General features: G+C 41.4%; 1 protein-coding gene across 1 annotated transcript in view; it reads left to right on the top strand.

The window, feature by feature from the left end:
• The window catches only part of LOC121002532, a 283,486-nt gene that overhangs the window by 177,014 nt on the left and 88,401 nt on the right, over positions 1-18,071 (top strand). The window contains exon 10 of the mRNA XM_040433977.1: positions 1,772-1,984. Within this exon, the coding sequence (XP_040289911.1) occupies positions 1,772-1,984 (213 nt within the window). The remainder of the gene's footprint in view (positions 1-1,771; positions 1,985-18,071) is intronic.

Raw genomic sequence — 18,071 nt, 5'->3', positions numbered from 1 at the left:
TATAAGTTTAAGGGTGTGCACACTTATGCAACCATATTATTTTTTATTTTATTTTTCTTCCCTCTACCTAAAAGATTTTAGTTTGTTTTTTAATTGAGTTGTACAGTTTATAGGTCACATTAAAGGTGGAAAAAGTTCTGAAATAATTTATCTGTCTAATTTTTTTACATCACAGAAACCTGACACAGGGGTGTGTAGACATTTTATATCCACTGACTTACAGTGGATTACTTACAGTGCATTACAGGCTGAAGAACTACAGGGGAACATTTCAGGCTAAAGCACTATAGGGAGCATTGCAGGCTGGAGCACTACAGGGAGACATTACAGGCTATAGCACTATAGGGGGACATTTCAAGTTGGAGCACTACAGGGGAGCATTACAGGCTGGAGCACTACAGGAGGTATTATCATATAAGGAACACTGTGGGGTCATTATAATACAGTGGCCACTATGGGGGCATTATAATATAGGGATCATTATATATATGGACAGTACAGGGCACATTATACATTCTGGCATTACAGGGTGCATTACAGGGGATCTTTAGGGTTATAACTGCAGGTGCGCACTATAAATACCAAGGGACACTACAGGGGGGCATTATAATTACATCAGGCACTGAAGGGACATTATAAATCCTGAAAGCATTATAGGGGGGCATTATAAATACTGGAGGCACTACTGAGGGGCTTTATAAAAACTGGGCTACTACAGGGGACAGCATAACTACTGGGACTACTACAGAGGGCATTACACGAACAGAAGATAATCTGAGACTAAAACGGGTATAGTAGCAAAATATAAATATACTTTATTGGGTGATACATAAAAATAATTAATTAGACATAATGCAATACATCAGATAAAAAAGTGGACTGCACCAGAGGGCATTAGAAAAACTGGGGCCATTATAGGAGGCATTATAACTACTGGGGCACTATAGGGGGACCTTATTTCTACTAGGTGCGCTATGGTGCATTAGTACTAATAGGGGTACAGTGGAGGCATTATTAGGCACTATATGCCGGGCAATGCTACTAATGGGGACACTTTTGGGGAGCATTATCACTATCAGTGGTAATGTAGGGGACACTATTACTAATCAGAGCAGTCTGGGAGAGAAATATTACTAATGGGACTTTGGGAAGCACTATTACCATAGGATAGCACTATTATTTTTGCAGTAGAGTGTTTGGGGGCATTTTCCATAATCCCCCCACCTGGTGCCCCAACAGTATTATTCTGCTGATACTCTCAATATTGTGCCCACTGCACAATATTGGGAGTATCAGCAGAATAATACTGTTGGGGCACCAGGTGGGGGGATTATGGAAAAGTGAGAGACCTAAGATGTCTCTGTGACAACCTCTGCAGAGGAAAGAAAGGGCTAAAAAAAAAAGTCATCAAGGCGGTCCAGTTAGAATGGAGAAGATGAGGAAAGAGAACATCTATATCAGAGGAGATAACACTGGATGTAAGAGGTATGTGGTACTGTACTCTCCTGTATATTCAAATCTCCTTAAATCCCACTGTAATATAAGAATATTGTCTTAGGTAACCCTTCATAAGTTTGTATCATCTTTAAATGTGCATATTATAATCTGTAAACAAGGTAATTAATAAATGTTTTAAATATAATGATTTCAAATTCTCAATACAAGGCCCTGTGGTAGCCACAGAAAAAATGTAACATGTTTAAAAAAAATAACAAGATAACTAACAAGGTACAGTAACTAACAATTAGTGTACTATGTTTTCATTGTCTAGGTCGCAGTATATGACTACATCTGGAAAAAAGAAACTACTAGTAAAACATTGTCAACCTCAACCATCCAGTATCTGGAACAATACAGTTCAAAGGGTGATGAAGACAGCTCAAAAGACATAACTACTCATGTCATGATTTATACCATTCATTTAAAAGGCTTTCAAAACCTTTATCGTCAGTTCCTTCGTTTACCGGATGGCGCCATTGTAGAGGTAAATCTCTTAGGTAACTTAAAGTAGATATAATTTTATATACAAATTCTCAAATATACAGCAAAGTTCTATATATATATATAAACTTGAGCCTTGGGTTAACAGTGGTAAAGTATATTCCTCCAAGTAAAACCAGTCAAAAATTAAGAGCCACCCTTACATTATTTCACACATTTAAAAAAATATGACGACATTAACATCCATCAACATTTCAATTTCATTTTGGAACTAAACATACTGTTTAGTGACAAAAATTTGTTTTTTGTATGGCACCAAATAGAATTAATATGTTTTAACTTTATACATTTTATAAGGGAAAAATGGGCAGAAATCAGAAAGAATGAAAAATTGTTCTATCAATTCCTTGTGTAACTCAATGTAATAAGTTAAACCAAACAAATGTATAACTAAAACTAATCTTCTGACCCTGCTGAGTATAATATTACCAATAAATTGTACATTGCTTCATTGACATAGTCGCTGTAAAACTCAATAACACAGGTCCTTCTCCGTTAGTACTAATGTATTTCTTGGCCTTGTCATGGGTGTGGACCCACCAGGCTGCTACCTCCTGGGATAGTCTCCAGTGTGGTTAGCAGGTAACCCACTGCAAGAATCAAGAGCTCAGGCTGCACAAAACACCCCCAAACTACAGGTATGTGGGAACAGGCACTTAGATGGGTTTTTTGTAACTTGGAGTCCTGGCTATAAAAAAAACACGAAGACACAAGCAGAAGCTTGCAGGTACAGTGGTGGTGAGCAGACTCAGGCAAGGCAAACAGCCTGGATACTTGGCAGGAGCACGGACAATACAGACTAAGTAGACGTGATTATTCAAAATAACAAATACATGGTTAGAGCAGACGGCAAGGAGCAGAATCGATATATAGGCAAAGTACACAGGTAGTCAGACAAGGGATCACACACAAGGGAATATCAAATAATTTACCACTTGTAATTTATACCACAAAATATCTTCGCTGGTAACTAGAAACTAGAAAAACAAAAGGTCAGGCACCTTCCACTTGGGAAAGCTATCTTATAAACCAAGGGAATCTTAGCCATTGGCTAGGGAAGGATATGCAGTTGCGCACACAAGCCCTTTATAAGGACATAGGTGAACATGAAGGCGCTCTAAGTGAACACAGACTGGATCAATGGAGACAAATGGTAAGGAGCAGAATTGATAAACAGACAAGCTACGGTACATGGGTAGTCAGACAAGTCGGACCGAAAAAATACCTCCATATCACTCAGCAACATGAACTACTGTATATATCCAATGAAAATCCATAATAATAATAATAATAATAATAATACAAAATAATCTTTATTAGAACATATAATAAATTATATATAAAATTGCCATCTCAATCCATAAAAAAAAAAACTGATTAAAACCAACAAAGAAGATTGATCTTTATTCTGAGAAAAAATGTTATCATCAAGGAATAATTGCACAAGTACAACAAGGAAATGTAGTTAAAAGTCACCAAAGAAGACCCAAAAATTAAACAGGTTAAAAAAAGTGCATGAAGAAATGAATATACAATAGATAATTAAAGTGCTTAAGTGTTTCTAACTGATCCAAAGAAGGATTAATGAGGCAAGTATAATAACCCTTATATCTGGTTGTGGATCCTCCGAAGTTATATTATAAGAGGAACCGGTCAGTCTTACATTTAGACCATTTTCTTCACAGGAGTAGAAAATGAAGAATGAGATGGACCTGCCGACCCATCCCTTTTCCTACCCACGCAACGCCCACTTTTTTAGACCTGGAGTGAGTGGGAAAAGGCGCAGATTGCGCTAAATTGAGAGAGCAAACAATATACTGACTTATAGGGATAAATAATAATGCAGCAACAGACCACCAGCTTATTAGCCCAACGCACATTTCGCTGTCAGCTTCCTCAAGGAGTAGCAAGAAAATGGGCTCAATTTGACCGCTACTGTATGACCAGCACTATTTGTGAACATTTCAGCTGTCTGTTACTTTATTAGGATCAGGCTGACAAAGTATTGCCCTGATCTCATTTAAGGTAAAATCCTTTAGGTGTGGTATGCCATTAAAAGGAGTCTGTCATATGTTTTCTGATGTTTTAAACCAATACAGTGTTGGGGTGGGCATTTTAGGAGATATGGAAACCTACCTTTCTGGTCATTGATAGAAGTTTTTTTTTTTTTTGACATTTCGATATATATCACTTCACATATTCAAATGGGCTCACAAGTGATCCCAAGCCTGGCAAATGTTCAGGCTCTTCTTTGTAAACCCTGCACCCTGTCTTCCCATTATTGTTGGTTTATGACTACAGCATTGTTCCAGCCTCATCCTCTAAAGCCATTGTGCACAGCAGAGAAAGTAGTGTGCATGTGCTACCCAGGGTACTCACTGCGCATGCTTAAGTTTCCAATCCAACACTGTTATTGGCTTAATCATCAGAAAACATTTGATGTACTCCTTTTAATGACTCCTTTTAATTGGAGACCACACCAACATGATTTCGCTTTAGATGAGATCAAGCCAATGCTTTTTAGCCTGATCCTAATAAAATAACAGGCAGCAGAGATTATCGCAAATTGCGATGGTCATAAAAATTGAGCCCATTTCCTAGCTAAAACCAATATAGTATTATTAAAACAGAGATGGGCTAGGGTTATTAAGTATTACAAAAACGATGTGAACTCATTTTCATGTGGATTAAAGTAAGCATTCTTAGGAGTTAGACCTCTATCAATGACCAAAAGGTTACATTTTGACCTGCTGGTTGGTTGAATGGGTAGAAAGCATCTGATAGACTCCCCTCAAGGCAGCTTAGTTAGATTGCCTGTGCTTTCTATCTGAAGGCTGCATAGGATAGGGAGGGAGATACTTAGTTTAGGTTTAGGTTAGGTTACTTAGCTTTATTTAAATAGATGTTTAAATGCTGTCAGGAGTCAATGAGACTGTGAGTCCCACACAGAGTGATTGCCAACTCTTCTTGTATAACTGTATAAAGAAATAGCTGTTCATCACCATGTGTAGGAGGGGAAAAATAAATCACATGATATCACTATATGTCCTGGAAGCATATAAATAGCTTCTTACAAGAAACTACAGAATTAAATCCTAGAATATATCCATATTTGATCTAAGCATCTCCCATTCAGTCCTGTGCTCTTAAATAGAGTTGTATTGGAGTTCAAAATTGTTCAAAATCTGGGTTTGATTTAACTGAAACGATTCAGGGCCTAATCAATTCTACATGAATTGAAAGTGCTCCAGTTGGCTTTAAAATCTATGTATGATACTTAGAGTTGAGCGAACACCTGGATGTTCGGGTTCGACGAGTTCGGCCGAACTTTCGAAAAATGTTCGGGTTCGGGATCCGAACTCGACCCGAACTTCATCCCGAACCCCATAGAAGTCAATGGGGACCCGAACTTTTGGGCACTAAAAAGGCTGTAAAACACACCCGGAAAGGGCTAGAGGGCTGCAAAAGGCAGCAAAATGTAGTTAAATCCCCTGCAAACAAATGTAGATAGGGAAATGATGAGTTAACATAAAATAAATAAAAATTAAACAATATTAATTGGAGTGAGGTCCCATAGCACAGAATCAGGCTTCAAGTCACCCACCAATGGAGAAGGTCACTTACTATTATTTTGACCACAGCACCCAGACAAAGGAGAGAGGTCCCACAGCAGAGAACCAGGCATCATATCACCCACCACAGGAGTAGGCCACCATTTAGTTACTTTGACCCCTACACCCAGACGGAGGAGAGAGGTTACACAGCAGAGAATCAGGCATTTAGATCACCCACCACAGGAGTAGGCCACCATTGAATCAGACCCCGGCAACCATGTCAGATGGCACAAGCATAAGCTTTATATCAATCAGCACAGGAGAAGGCGACTTTGACAGACTTTGACCCCTAAACCCGGACGGAGGAGAGAGGTTTCAAAGCAGAGAATCAGGCATTTAGATCACCCACCACAGGAGTAGGCCCCAATTTAATGGGACCCCGGCAACCATGTCAGATGGCACAACCATCAGCTTCATATCAATCAGCACAGGAGAAGGCGACTTTGAAAGACTTTGACCCCTACACCCAGACGGAGGAGAGAGGTTTCACAGCAGAGAATCAGGCATTTAGATCACCCACCACAGGAGTAGGCCCCCATTGAATCAGACCCTGGCAACCATGTCAGATGGCACAACCATCAGCTTTATATCAATCAGCACAGGAGAAGGCGACTTTGAAAGACTTTGACCCCTACACCCAGATGGAGGAGAGAGGTTTCACAGCAGAGAATCAGGCATCATATCAACCACCACAGGAGAAGCCACCATTTAGTTACTTTGACCCCTGCACCCAGGAAGAGGAGAGAGGCACCACAGCACATATTCTGGCATCATATCAGCCACCACAGGAGAAGCCACCATTGAGTTACTTTGACCCCCGCACCCAGGAAGAGGAGAGAGGCACCACAGCACATATTCTGGCATCATATCAGCCACCACAGGAGAAGCCACCATTGAGTTACTTTGACCCCCGCACCCAGGAAGAGGAGAGAGGCACCACAGCACATATTCTGGCATCATATCAGCCACCACAGGAGAAGCCACCATTTAGTTACTTTGACCCCTTCACCCAAACAGAGGAGAGAGGTTCCACATCAGAGAATCAGGCATCATATCAACCACCACAGGAGTAGGCCACAATTTAGTTTATTTGACCCCTGCACCCAGGAAGAGGAGAGAGGCCCCACAGCACATATTCTGGCATCATATCACACACCACAGGAGAAGGCCTCTTTCAGTGATTTAGGCCTTTGGACCCAGACAGAGGAGAGAGGTCAGAGATTAGCTTCATATCCCCCAGCACAGCAGAAGACCGCTTTATTTGACTTAGGCCTCAGCACCCAGACAGAAGACAGAGGTAGCATGGCAGAGGTTATGGCTTCATGTCACCCGTTAGTTTAACCGGCCACTTTCATCTGGTTAGGCCCCGGCGCCCAGACAGAGTAGAGTTTCATTCAACTGTGGGTTTCATAAAATTTGTATCAAATAAAGAAGTGGCCCGTAGCACAACAAGACATGTTTTAGGCAGTTAATAAGGACTACTCTGCACAAGGGAGGGACAGGTCCTGTGGGATCCATGCCTGGTTCATCTTTATGAAGGTCAGCTTGTCCACGTTGGCTGTGGACAGGCGGCTGCGCTTGTCAGTAATGACGCCCCCTGCCGTGCTGAATACGCGTTCAGATAAAACGCTGGCCGCCGGGCAGGAAAGCACCTCCAAGGCATAACATGCTAACTCTGGCCACGTGGACAATTTCGAAACCCAGTAGTTGAATGGGGCCGAACCATCCGTCAGGATGTGGAGGGGTGTGCAGACATACTGTTCAACCATGTTAGTGAAATGCTGCCTCCTGCTAACACGTTCCGTATCAGGTGTCGGTGCAGATAGCTGTGGCGTGGAGACAAAACTTTTCCACATTTCTGCCATGCTAACCCTGCCCTCAGATGAGCTGGCCGTGACACAGCTGCGTTGGCGACCTCTTGCCACTCCTCTGCCTTCACCTTCCACCTGTTCCCCTGTGACATGTGGGAATGCTCTCAAGAGCGCCTCTATCAGCGTGCGCTTGTACTCGCGCATCTTACGGTCGCGCTCCAGTTCAGGAATTAAAGTGGGCACATTGTCTTTATACCGGGGATCCAGCAGGGTGGCCACCCAGTAGTCTGCACACGTTAAAACGTGGGCAACTCTGCTGTCGTTGCGCAGGCATTGGAGCATATATTCGCTCATGTGGGCCAGGCTACCCATGGGTAAGGACAAGCTGTCCTCTGTGGGAGGCGTATCGTCATCGTCCACCGTATCCCCCCAGCCACGCACCAGTGATGGGCCTGGGCTGCCACCCTACTGTGAACTTGCGTCATCCTCGTCCCCCTCCACCTCCTCCTCCTCATCCTCCTCGTCCTCCAGTACAGTGCCTTGGCTGGCGACTTGTGAACCTGTCCTCTGCTGCTTAAACAAACCTCCCTCTGAGCCACTTCGAACAGACTGGCCCGAAAGTGTTAGAAACGAGCCCTCATCCTCCTCCTCCTCCACCTGGGCCACCTCCTCTAACATCATTGCCCTAAGTGTTTTCTCAAGGAGACATAGAAGTGGTATTGTAACGCTGATAACAGTGTCATCGCCACTGGCCATGTTGGTGGAGTACTCGAAACAGCGCAGCAGGGCACACAGGTCTCGCATGGAGGCCCAATCATTGGTGGTGAAGTGGTGCTGTTCGGCAGTACGACTGACGCGAGCGTGCTGCAGCTGAAACTCCACTATGGCCTGCTGCTGCTCGCACAGTCTCTCCAGCATGTGCAAGGTGGAGTTCCACCGGGTGGGCACGTCGCATATGAGGCGGTGAGCGGGAAGGCCGAAGTTCCGCTGTAGCGCAGACAGGCGAGCAGCGACAGGATGTGAACGGCGGAAGCGCGCACAGACGGCCCGCACTTTATGCAGCAGCTCTGACATGTTGGGGTAGTGGTGAATGAACCTCTGCACCACCAAGTTCAGCACATGCGCCAGGCAAGGGATGTGCGTCAAACCGGCTAGTCCCAGAGCTGCCACGAGATTTCGCCCATTATCGCATACCACCAGGCCTGGCTTGAGGCCCACCGGCAGAAACCACTCGTCGGTCTGTTGTTCAATACCCCGCCACAACTCCTGTGCGGTGTGGGGCCTGTCCCCCAAACATATGAGTTTCAGAATGGCCTGCTGACGTTTACCCCGGGCTGTGCTGAAGTTGGTGGTGAAGGTGTGTGGCTGACCGGATGAGCTGGTGGAAGCAGTGGAGGAGGAAGCCGAGTAGGAGGAGGAGGCTACAGGAGGCAGAGAATGATGCCCTGCGATCCTAGGGGGCGGAAGGACGTGCGCCAAGGAACTGTCCGCCGGGGGCCCAGCCGCCACTACATTCATCCAGTGTGCAGTTAGTGAGATATAGCGTCCCTGGCCGTGCTTACTGGTCCACGTATCTGTGGTTAGGTGGACCTTGCCACAAATGGCGTTGCGCAGTGCACACTTGATTTTATCGGACACTTGCATGTGCAGGGAAGGCACGGCTGTCTTGGAGAAGTAGTGGCGGCTGGGAACCACATACTGCGGGACAGCCATGGCCATCAGCTGTTTGAAGCTGTCTGTGTCCACCAGCCGGAATGACAGCATTTCAAAGGCCAGCAGTTTAGAAATGCTGGCGTTCAGGCCAAGGGCTCGAGGGTGACTCGGGGGGAATTTGCGCTTCCTCTCTAAGGTTTGAGATATTGAGAGCTGAACGCTGCTGTGTGATATAGTGGAGACGCTAGTTGACGGTGGCGGTGGTGGTGGTGTCGGTGGCACATCCTCTGTTTGCTGCTCGGCAGGTGGCAACATTCCTCTCGAGGCGGAAGCCGAGGCAGCAGCGGTAGAGGGAGCAGGGGGAGCCTCAGCGAGTGCCTGGTTTTTAAGGTGTGTACCCCACTGCAGTTCATGCTTTGCATGTAGATGCCTGGTCATGCAGGTTGTGCTGAGGTTCAGAACGTTAATGCCTCGCCTCAGGCTCTGATGGCAGAGCGTGCAAGTCACTCGGGTCTTGTCGGTAGGACATTGTTTAAAGAAGTGCCATGCCAGGGAACTCTTTGAAGCTGCCTTTATGGGGCTGGGTCCCTGTTGGCGATGTCCAGTAGCAGGCGAACTCTGGGGGCGGCGGCTCGTCTGCTTTGGCCCCCTGCTCCCTCTTTGGCTTCGCTGTTGTCTCGGTCTCACCACTACCTCTTCCTCTGAACTGTGAAAGTCATCGCCACGACCTTCAGTCCATGTGGGGTCTAAGACCTCATCGTCCTCTGCATCGTCTTCCACCCAGTCTCCCTCCCTGACCTCCTCCTGTTCAGTCTGCACACTGCAAAAAGACGCGGCAGTGGGCACCTGTGTTTCGTCATCATCAGAGAGTCGGTGACTCTGCTGTGGTGGTATTCCCATGTCCTCTTCATCTGGAGACATAAGTGGTTGTGCGTCAGTGCATGGTATGTCTTCCTCCACTGGGGAAGGGCTAGGTGGACGCCCCTGGGAAACCCTGGAAGCAGAGTCTTCAAACAGAAGAAGAGACTGCTGCATAACTTGTGGCTCAGACCGTTTCCCTGATATGCTTGGGGGTGATGTGACAGACTGATGGGCTTGGTTTTCAGGTGCCACCTGTGCGCTTTCCGCAGAAGACTGGGTGGAAGACCATGTGGTGAACGTGCTGGAAGCACTGTCGGCCACCCAATCGATTAATGCCTGTACCTGCTCAGGCCTTACCATCCTAAGAGCGTCATTGGGCCCCACGAGATATTGCGGTACATTCTGCCGGCTAGTTGAGGGAGTTCGTTCCCTACTGTGTGCGCCTGGGGCCGAACGGCCACGTCCTCTACCAGCAACAGAGGCTCCACGGACACCACCACGACCGCGTCCTCGTCCCTTAATAGTATTTTTCTTCATTGTTGCGATTCAACTCGCACCACAATGAAATATATTATTTTTTATAAGCAAAATCCCCTCACTGGAATACTTTCAGTCTTTTGACTGTATGGATTACAGATGGAATGACTGTTATATGTGAGTACCGCTTTCTTTGACAGATTCTAATATGGGTACATATATGTTTTCCCAACCCCAGCACATTAGTTTGCTAATTCCAGATGTATGAAACGCAGGCCTAACTGTATCTAGTATATTGAACGCCAGATAAACTAACTTGGCCTTTTTTAAATAAAAAAAATTCCCTCACTGGAATACTTTCAGTCTTTTGACTGTATGGATTACAGATGGAATGACTGTTATATGTGAGTACCGCTTTCTTTGACAGATTCTAGTATGGGTACATATATGTTTTCCCAACCCCAGCACATTAGTTTGCTAATTCCAGATGTATGAAACGCAGGCCTAACTGTATCTAGTATATTGAACGCCAGATAAACTAACTTGGCCTTTTTTAAATAAAAAAAATTCCCTCACTGGAATACTTTCAGTCTTTTGACTGTATGGATTACAGATGGAATGACTGTTATATGTGAGTACCGCTTTCTTTGACAGATTCTAGTATGGGTACATATATGTTTTCCCAACCCCAGCACATTAGTTTGCTAATTCCAGATGTATGAAACGCAGGCCTAACTGTATCTAGTATATTGAACGCCAGATAAACTAACTTGGCCTTTTTTAAATAAAAAAAAAATTCCCTCACTGGAATACTTTCAGTCTTTTGACTGTATGGATTACAGATGGAATGACTGTTATATGTGAGTACCGCTTTCTTTGACAGATTCTAGTATGGGTACATATATGTTTTCCCAACCCCAGCACATTAGTTTGCTAATTCCAGATGTATGAAACGCAGGCCTAACTGTATCTAGTATATTGAACGCCAGATAAACTAACTTGGCCTTTTTTAAATAAAAAAAATTCCCTCACTGGAATACTTTCAGTCTTTTGACTGTATGGATTACAGATGGAATGACTGTTATATGTGAGTACCGCTTTCTTTGACAGATTCTAGTATGGGTACATATATGTTTTCCCAACCCCAGCACATTAGTTTGCTAATTCCAGATGTATGAAACGCAGGCCTAACTGTATCTAGTATATTGAACGCCAGATAAACTAACTTGGCCTTTTTTAAATAAAAAAAAAATTCCCTCACTGGAATACTTTCAGTCTTTTGACTGTATGGATTACAGATGGAATGACTGTTATATGTGAGTACCGCTTTCTTTGACAGATTCTAGTATGGGTACATATATGTTTTCCCAACCCCAGCACATTAGTTTGCTAATTCCAGATGTATGAAACGCAGGCCTAACTGTATCTAGTATATTGAACGCCAGATAAACTAACTTGGCCTTTTTTAAATAAAAAAAATTCCCTCACTGGAATACTTTCAGTCTTTTGACTGTATGGATTACAGATGGAATGACTGTTATATGTGAGTACCGCTTTCTTTGACAGATTCTAGTATGGGTACATATATGTTTTCCCAACCCCAGCACATTAGTTTGCTAATTCCAGATGTATGAAACGCAGGCCTAACTGTATCTAGTATATTGAACGCCAGATAAACTAACTTGGCCTTTTTTAAATAAAAAAAAAATTCCCTCACTGGAATACTTTATGGCTTTTCACTGTATGGATTACAGGTGGACTGGTATTAGTAGGGGTGACACAAGCACACCCAAGTCCCTGATGTAGGATTTCTATGGCACAGACCACTATTACAAGTGATTAATGGACGTTGGGAGAGATTGTGCTGCAGCACTAGTCCCAAGATGGCCGCCGCCTATCAGCCCAGTAACATGTGCCACAAAATGGTCTGCACAACCTTTAAAAAAAATAGCCTTGGACTGTGCTGCTAAATCGCTATTGGTCTGAATCCCAGGTGTAGATGTCTGACTTGTTTGGAGCTTTGGAATGCACACTGTGGCAGCTTCTGCTGCAGCACTACAAGTCGCAAAATGGCGGCCGGCGGTCAGCCCAGGTACATGTGGATGGAAAAATCACTCTGGCCACTCTAAAAATAGCCAATCCCTATCAAAAAAGCAGCTCAGCTGCAGTTGTTCAGATGAATCACAGGTGGAGGAGAGAAATTTGCTTCCAGTTATTCAATTATCCCTGCCTATTCTCGCCCTAGCATCAGCTGCGTCTATCCCTGTTCTATTCACATCGGGAGTGAGCACGTCCCGACGTGCGCACAAGCTTATAAAGAGGCTGAGTCACATGCTGCACTTGGCCAATCACAGCCTTGCCAATAGTAGGCATGGCTGCGATGGCATCTTAGGGCAAGTAGCATGATGCATGTTGATTGGCTGCTTTGCAGCCTTTCAAAATGCGCCAAAATACATGCCGAACGACGAACCCGAACCCGAACTTTTACGAAAAAGTTCGGGTTCGGGTCCGTGTCACGAACACCCCAAAATTCGGTACGGACCCGAACTATGCTCGAACTGTTCGCTCAACACTAATGATACTCTGATTGAATCACCAAATATTTGGATTCAATTGGAATTTTTTACAAAATTTGGGTCAAACTTGATTCAATTAGAATCAATTTGCTTATCATGATGCAATATTTACTTTTTTCTGACAGATACTTATGTGGTTCATTTTTAGAACTGATAGTTTTAATGATTCCAATGGTAGAAGAAACTAAAATAATAATAATAAAAAAACACTTGGCCAAAAAAATCAAATAAATGAAAATCAAATATTTGAGTTTCCTACTTCTAAAGTGTTTTGCTTTCCCAGGATGACATAGGGTAGCATTTCATAAACTACCTTTATGTAAATATATCTAGTGAAACTGTAAGGAAAGTTTCAAATCTTAAATCTATTCATTAAAAATGTATACTGTATATCCGAAACCATATGCACAATAAACGCCAGTGTAATAACTATACTGCTATACCAGATAATAGAGGCTGAAAATGCTTATTTTCTCTAGGGAAAAAAATAATACACATGATGCATTTTAAAACAGTCTTTCATTCGCTCGCATGAAATCACTGCTTGTATAGAAATTAAATTCTGAAAAAAAAATGCTCAAAGCAAGCGAACTCTTAAAACATGGTCAGTTTTGAAAAGTATTACATTGATTAGAGTTGATTAAAGGGCATCTTACAAAATTTAGTATGTCAACTCTTGTGCCACACTTTTTACATGTACGTTTGTTTCTAAAGTGTTGCTATCTACATTAATAGATAGCTGCATGTGCTATGATAACAGGTGACACAATAGGTCACATAATTAGAATTGCAATTGTAGCCCCAGGTTCCTTTGATTTTTTTTTAACAATCCAGCCCATCTATCCACCCTTAATAAAAACAAATTAGTTTCTCCTTATTCTTAGGCTAATGCTCCGGGTTGTTTTCTCTTGGAATGGAATTGGCTGTGAACTCTGCTTTTTTAAATAGTAAATTTAATGCCTTTGAATGTTTCAAAATTAATACTAGCAAAAAGTGAAATCCTCATCTTCTTCAGCAAAGGTTACAGCATTCTCAGTGACACTTGATGGTTTAACATCTCTCAGTAAACACGCTTATAAAGGGCAGGAGATAATATTTCTTCACATCTACTGTACAAGTGAATTAATTCAGATCGTGTATATCTTTAGCTTTTATAATAGAGCTTTATAATGTTCCATAATAACATTAAAGCTACGTCTACCTAGTAAATACTGCTCGATCAGATATGTCTTCCACATTTCTAAGATGTTATCTCATGAGAATGGGACAAAGATCTTACCTCTTGGGGCATTTACACATATTTTAACAGTTAAAAAAGAATCGTAACAAACTTTTTCTAGTTAGAATATTGTTTTGAACCCATCGTGGCCTGCTATTGGCTGCTTCCCGGTCACCAAACGTTTTTATCCACCCAACGGGGGATGCAGTGGCAGCCGTGCGGGCGTCAGAAGAGATGTGGGTGCCGGGGAACAAGATAAGTACAATCTATGTGAGGGGCCTGGGCATTTTGGGGGGCATTATAGGAGTTGGATAACTTTCTCTACAAAACTAAGTGTACATCCCAAAAATGCACCAAATTCTTGCCATATTTTTGGCATAATGATACATTTAAACCATTGCCCTTTCCCAAAAATACTTACCTACTTGCCCACTTTTTGCTATGCCTCATCCCATTTGTTGGATGTTGTGTAAATATTGTCTAAAAGTGGTTAAACATTTAGTAAATTTGGTGCAAAGCATGTATTCATTTTGGTGCATTTTCTTAATTGACATCACACTAATAATAAGTATATGGTTTGCAGTTAATGTTTCTGTTATGTACATATTTTTTTACCTACCATACTGTAATTTCACTTTTTTATATAAACCAAGCCATGTTTTTTTTATAGATCTTTGGAGATTTCAGTGGCATAAACCTGTTACCTAGTGAAGTAAACAATGCTGTTGAGGATAATGCCAACCAAATCAATTCTCCAATGTCTAATTCTGCTGCAATGGACCTAAAGTAGAGGAAAACAAGTATAGCAGACAACTGAGGTAACATTACACTGTATTATACCATAGAATTGTCTTCTGTGATTTTTTTTTATATCACTTACTCAGATGATTCACAACTAATAATGCAAAATATTTAAGTATAAAGAAATTTGATATTAGGGTAATAAGTGTATGAACTTTCTAATCTACAGCAACTAGAATAAATTTCATTTAGGGTGGTATGCCTGATAGTCAGACCAATGACAGATGATGTCAGAGGAGAAAAGTATTGGGTGAAATGAATATTTTCATCCAAACCTTTTGTTCTCCAGAAGTGTCTGGCATTTGCTTTCTCTACATTCCCCATAAAATACACATACACATTCAGCTGAGCCAAATGTGTATGTGTATGGGGAAGATAGTCGGGAGACAGTTATTGAATGTGTATGGGCAGCTTTACAGGCAGCTACTAATTAGAAAATAATTAAATTAAGAATGTCACACCCCTCACATACATACAGTCAAAGAGTATACCATTATATATTGTGTTATTTCTTGTTGAGTTATGAACCTATAGTGTTCAGAGCACCTTGGAAACTTACATTTGAAACTGGAGTTTCACTTCAATGAAACTGGAATTTCACTTCAATATTAAGGTCCTTTAACCAGGAAAGGTTAAAGGACCTTAATATGTATAGCTTGGAAGAAAGAAGAGACAGAGGGGATATGATAGAAACTTTTAAATACATAAAGGGAATCAACTCGGTAAAGGAGGAGAGCATATTTAAAAGAAGAAAAACTACCACAAGAGGACACGGTTTTAAATTAGAGGGGCAAAGGTTTAAAAGTAATATAAGGAAGTATTACTTTACTGAGAGAGTAGTGGATGCATGGAATAGCCTTCCTGCAGAAGTAGTAGCTGAAAATACAGTGAAGGGGTTTAAGCATGCATGGGATAGGCATAAGGCCATCCTTCATATAAGATAAGGGCCGGGGGCTATCCATAGTATTCAGTATATTGGGCAGACTAGATGGGCCAAATGGTTCTTATCTGCCGACACATTCTATGTTTCTATGTTTCTATGTTTCTAATGAAAAATAAGTCCTGGCCTGATAATAACCAAATTCAATACCCTAGTTTTTGCTTGGTTTGTCTGTTTTTTTATATATTTTTTTCATTTTATTTTTACTCTTCTTGATAACCTTGCAAACACACGTTCTATGTCTTAGTGTTTCTATCAGTTTTCATGGAGGCACACAGAAATTTATTTCATACTGAATTTGCTTAAGTCCATAAGAATGAAAATAATAGGTAGAGATGAGCGAATTTCTTGAAATTTGTTTTGGGGTAAATTGACACAAGTCAGTTGTTAGATCCCATTTGAATCTGATTGCCCTGAAAAGTTTTGCATGACACTCCAACCCTTTCCAAGCTCTTAAATCCAAGACAGGATTAGTAATGTGACTGCAACATATATTGTTATGGATAAACACATGGTAGCTGGTGGTAACAAACAGTCTGTTTAATATCATACTGCACTGTCAATTTTATTGATGGCAGATGTCTTCTTTTCTGTCTTCTGACCTATAAAATGTTGGCCGCCATTTTGATTTGTCTGAAATAAATCACAAAAGTGTTTTGGGGAAGTTAGTAACAAATTTGATTAGTTTAGAATCAATTTTCTCATCTCTAAACATAAGCATTCTTCAATCCATTACCATTTGCAATTTTATCTCTACCTGCATTCACATTTTTAAATAAGGTTTTGCTTTTTTTGCAAAATAAATTACAAAAATAAATTAATTAACTGATCCTATATATTGCCATATATCCTTTCCTGTGAAGCACTTTCCAAAACAATAGTTTTTCAAAATTTTCTGAACAAGCCATCTGGACAACCCCTTCTAAGACTGAATCTTTCTCCCCTTTGCCAGCCCTTTGTGGATGTCCAGTATGTAATGTGAAAAAGAATCAAGCAATGAAAAAAAATGGGAAATCATGTTATACTATGCATTGGGGTATTCTCCCCTGTGATGCCCATGTTCCCTTAAGGGCTTCATTTACACACATTATTGCTTTCCTGTTTGTAAATGCCTTTAAAAAGCATGAAAAAAATTAGTTTTCCATGTCTTATAGAGATTTGTCATAAAAATACCAGAGAAACTCCACTCCACTCCATTTAAAAAATGCATACAACCTCAAAAATGCCAAAATAACTACTAATCAAAATACTAAAGACTTTAAACTGATATCTTGTCACTAATAATGCAAAAAGTCTTTACAACATTAATAAAAATATTTCAAACATGCTACAAATCGCTGTGTGTGTCTGCAGCATATAGAATAGAAGGTGCAAATGGGACAAAAACATTAAAATTTATTCTGCAGTTCCTTTACAGATATCTGTAAATATAAACAGATATGATGTTTTGTTAAAAATACATTCTGAAAAAAAAATCTTTTCATTTTTGGATTTTGAGTTAAATATGCACATTTAACTCCTTGAAAAAAATATGCAAGAAACATCAAGAGTGGAGAAAGCAGAAGAAAAATGACATACATAGCATTAAGAATTTTAAATGAAATATAATTAAACATGTCTGCTTTACAAGAACATCTAGAGCCTCATCTTTAAACAATTACAAAGCCTTGCAAAAAATGCACTCTAAAAGCCATCTTCTTAATGATTGTTATATTTTATTTTTAGTTTACCATTCATATGCATCATTAAGAAAGGAACAACCAGGATCGTAATGTTCAAAACAACTGGATACGCTCAGATGAGATCTACATAGGAATAAATCACCAAGATGCGAGGAAGGCAACTTCAGGTCTTCTTGTAACACCTGCTGGAAAAGAAGCAGAGCCAGACTGTAAAAATGTGCATAGTTCTCTGCTAACAGCCTCAGTAACTAAATAATGACGAAGGAGCACCTGGTAACTGGGGCTTCTGACATGAATCTTGGGAGACGCCACCATCTTGAACCGTATCCTGTAATATCCTAAAAGAATAAAATTAACAAACATATATAAAGAAGCTAAGAAAACTGAACTGCCATATGGACTATAACAAGGAAATTTTATTCAACTGTTATTTAAA

This window comes from Bufo bufo, chromosome 5 (assembly GCF_905171765.1).
Source record: "Bufo bufo chromosome 5, aBufBuf1.1, whole genome shotgun sequence".
Taxonomy (NCBI): domain Eukaryota; kingdom Metazoa; phylum Chordata; class Amphibia; order Anura; family Bufonidae; genus Bufo; species Bufo bufo.
The sequence above is the reverse complement of the archived record's forward strand: the minus strand, read 5'-3'. Positions and strand labels throughout refer to the sequence as shown.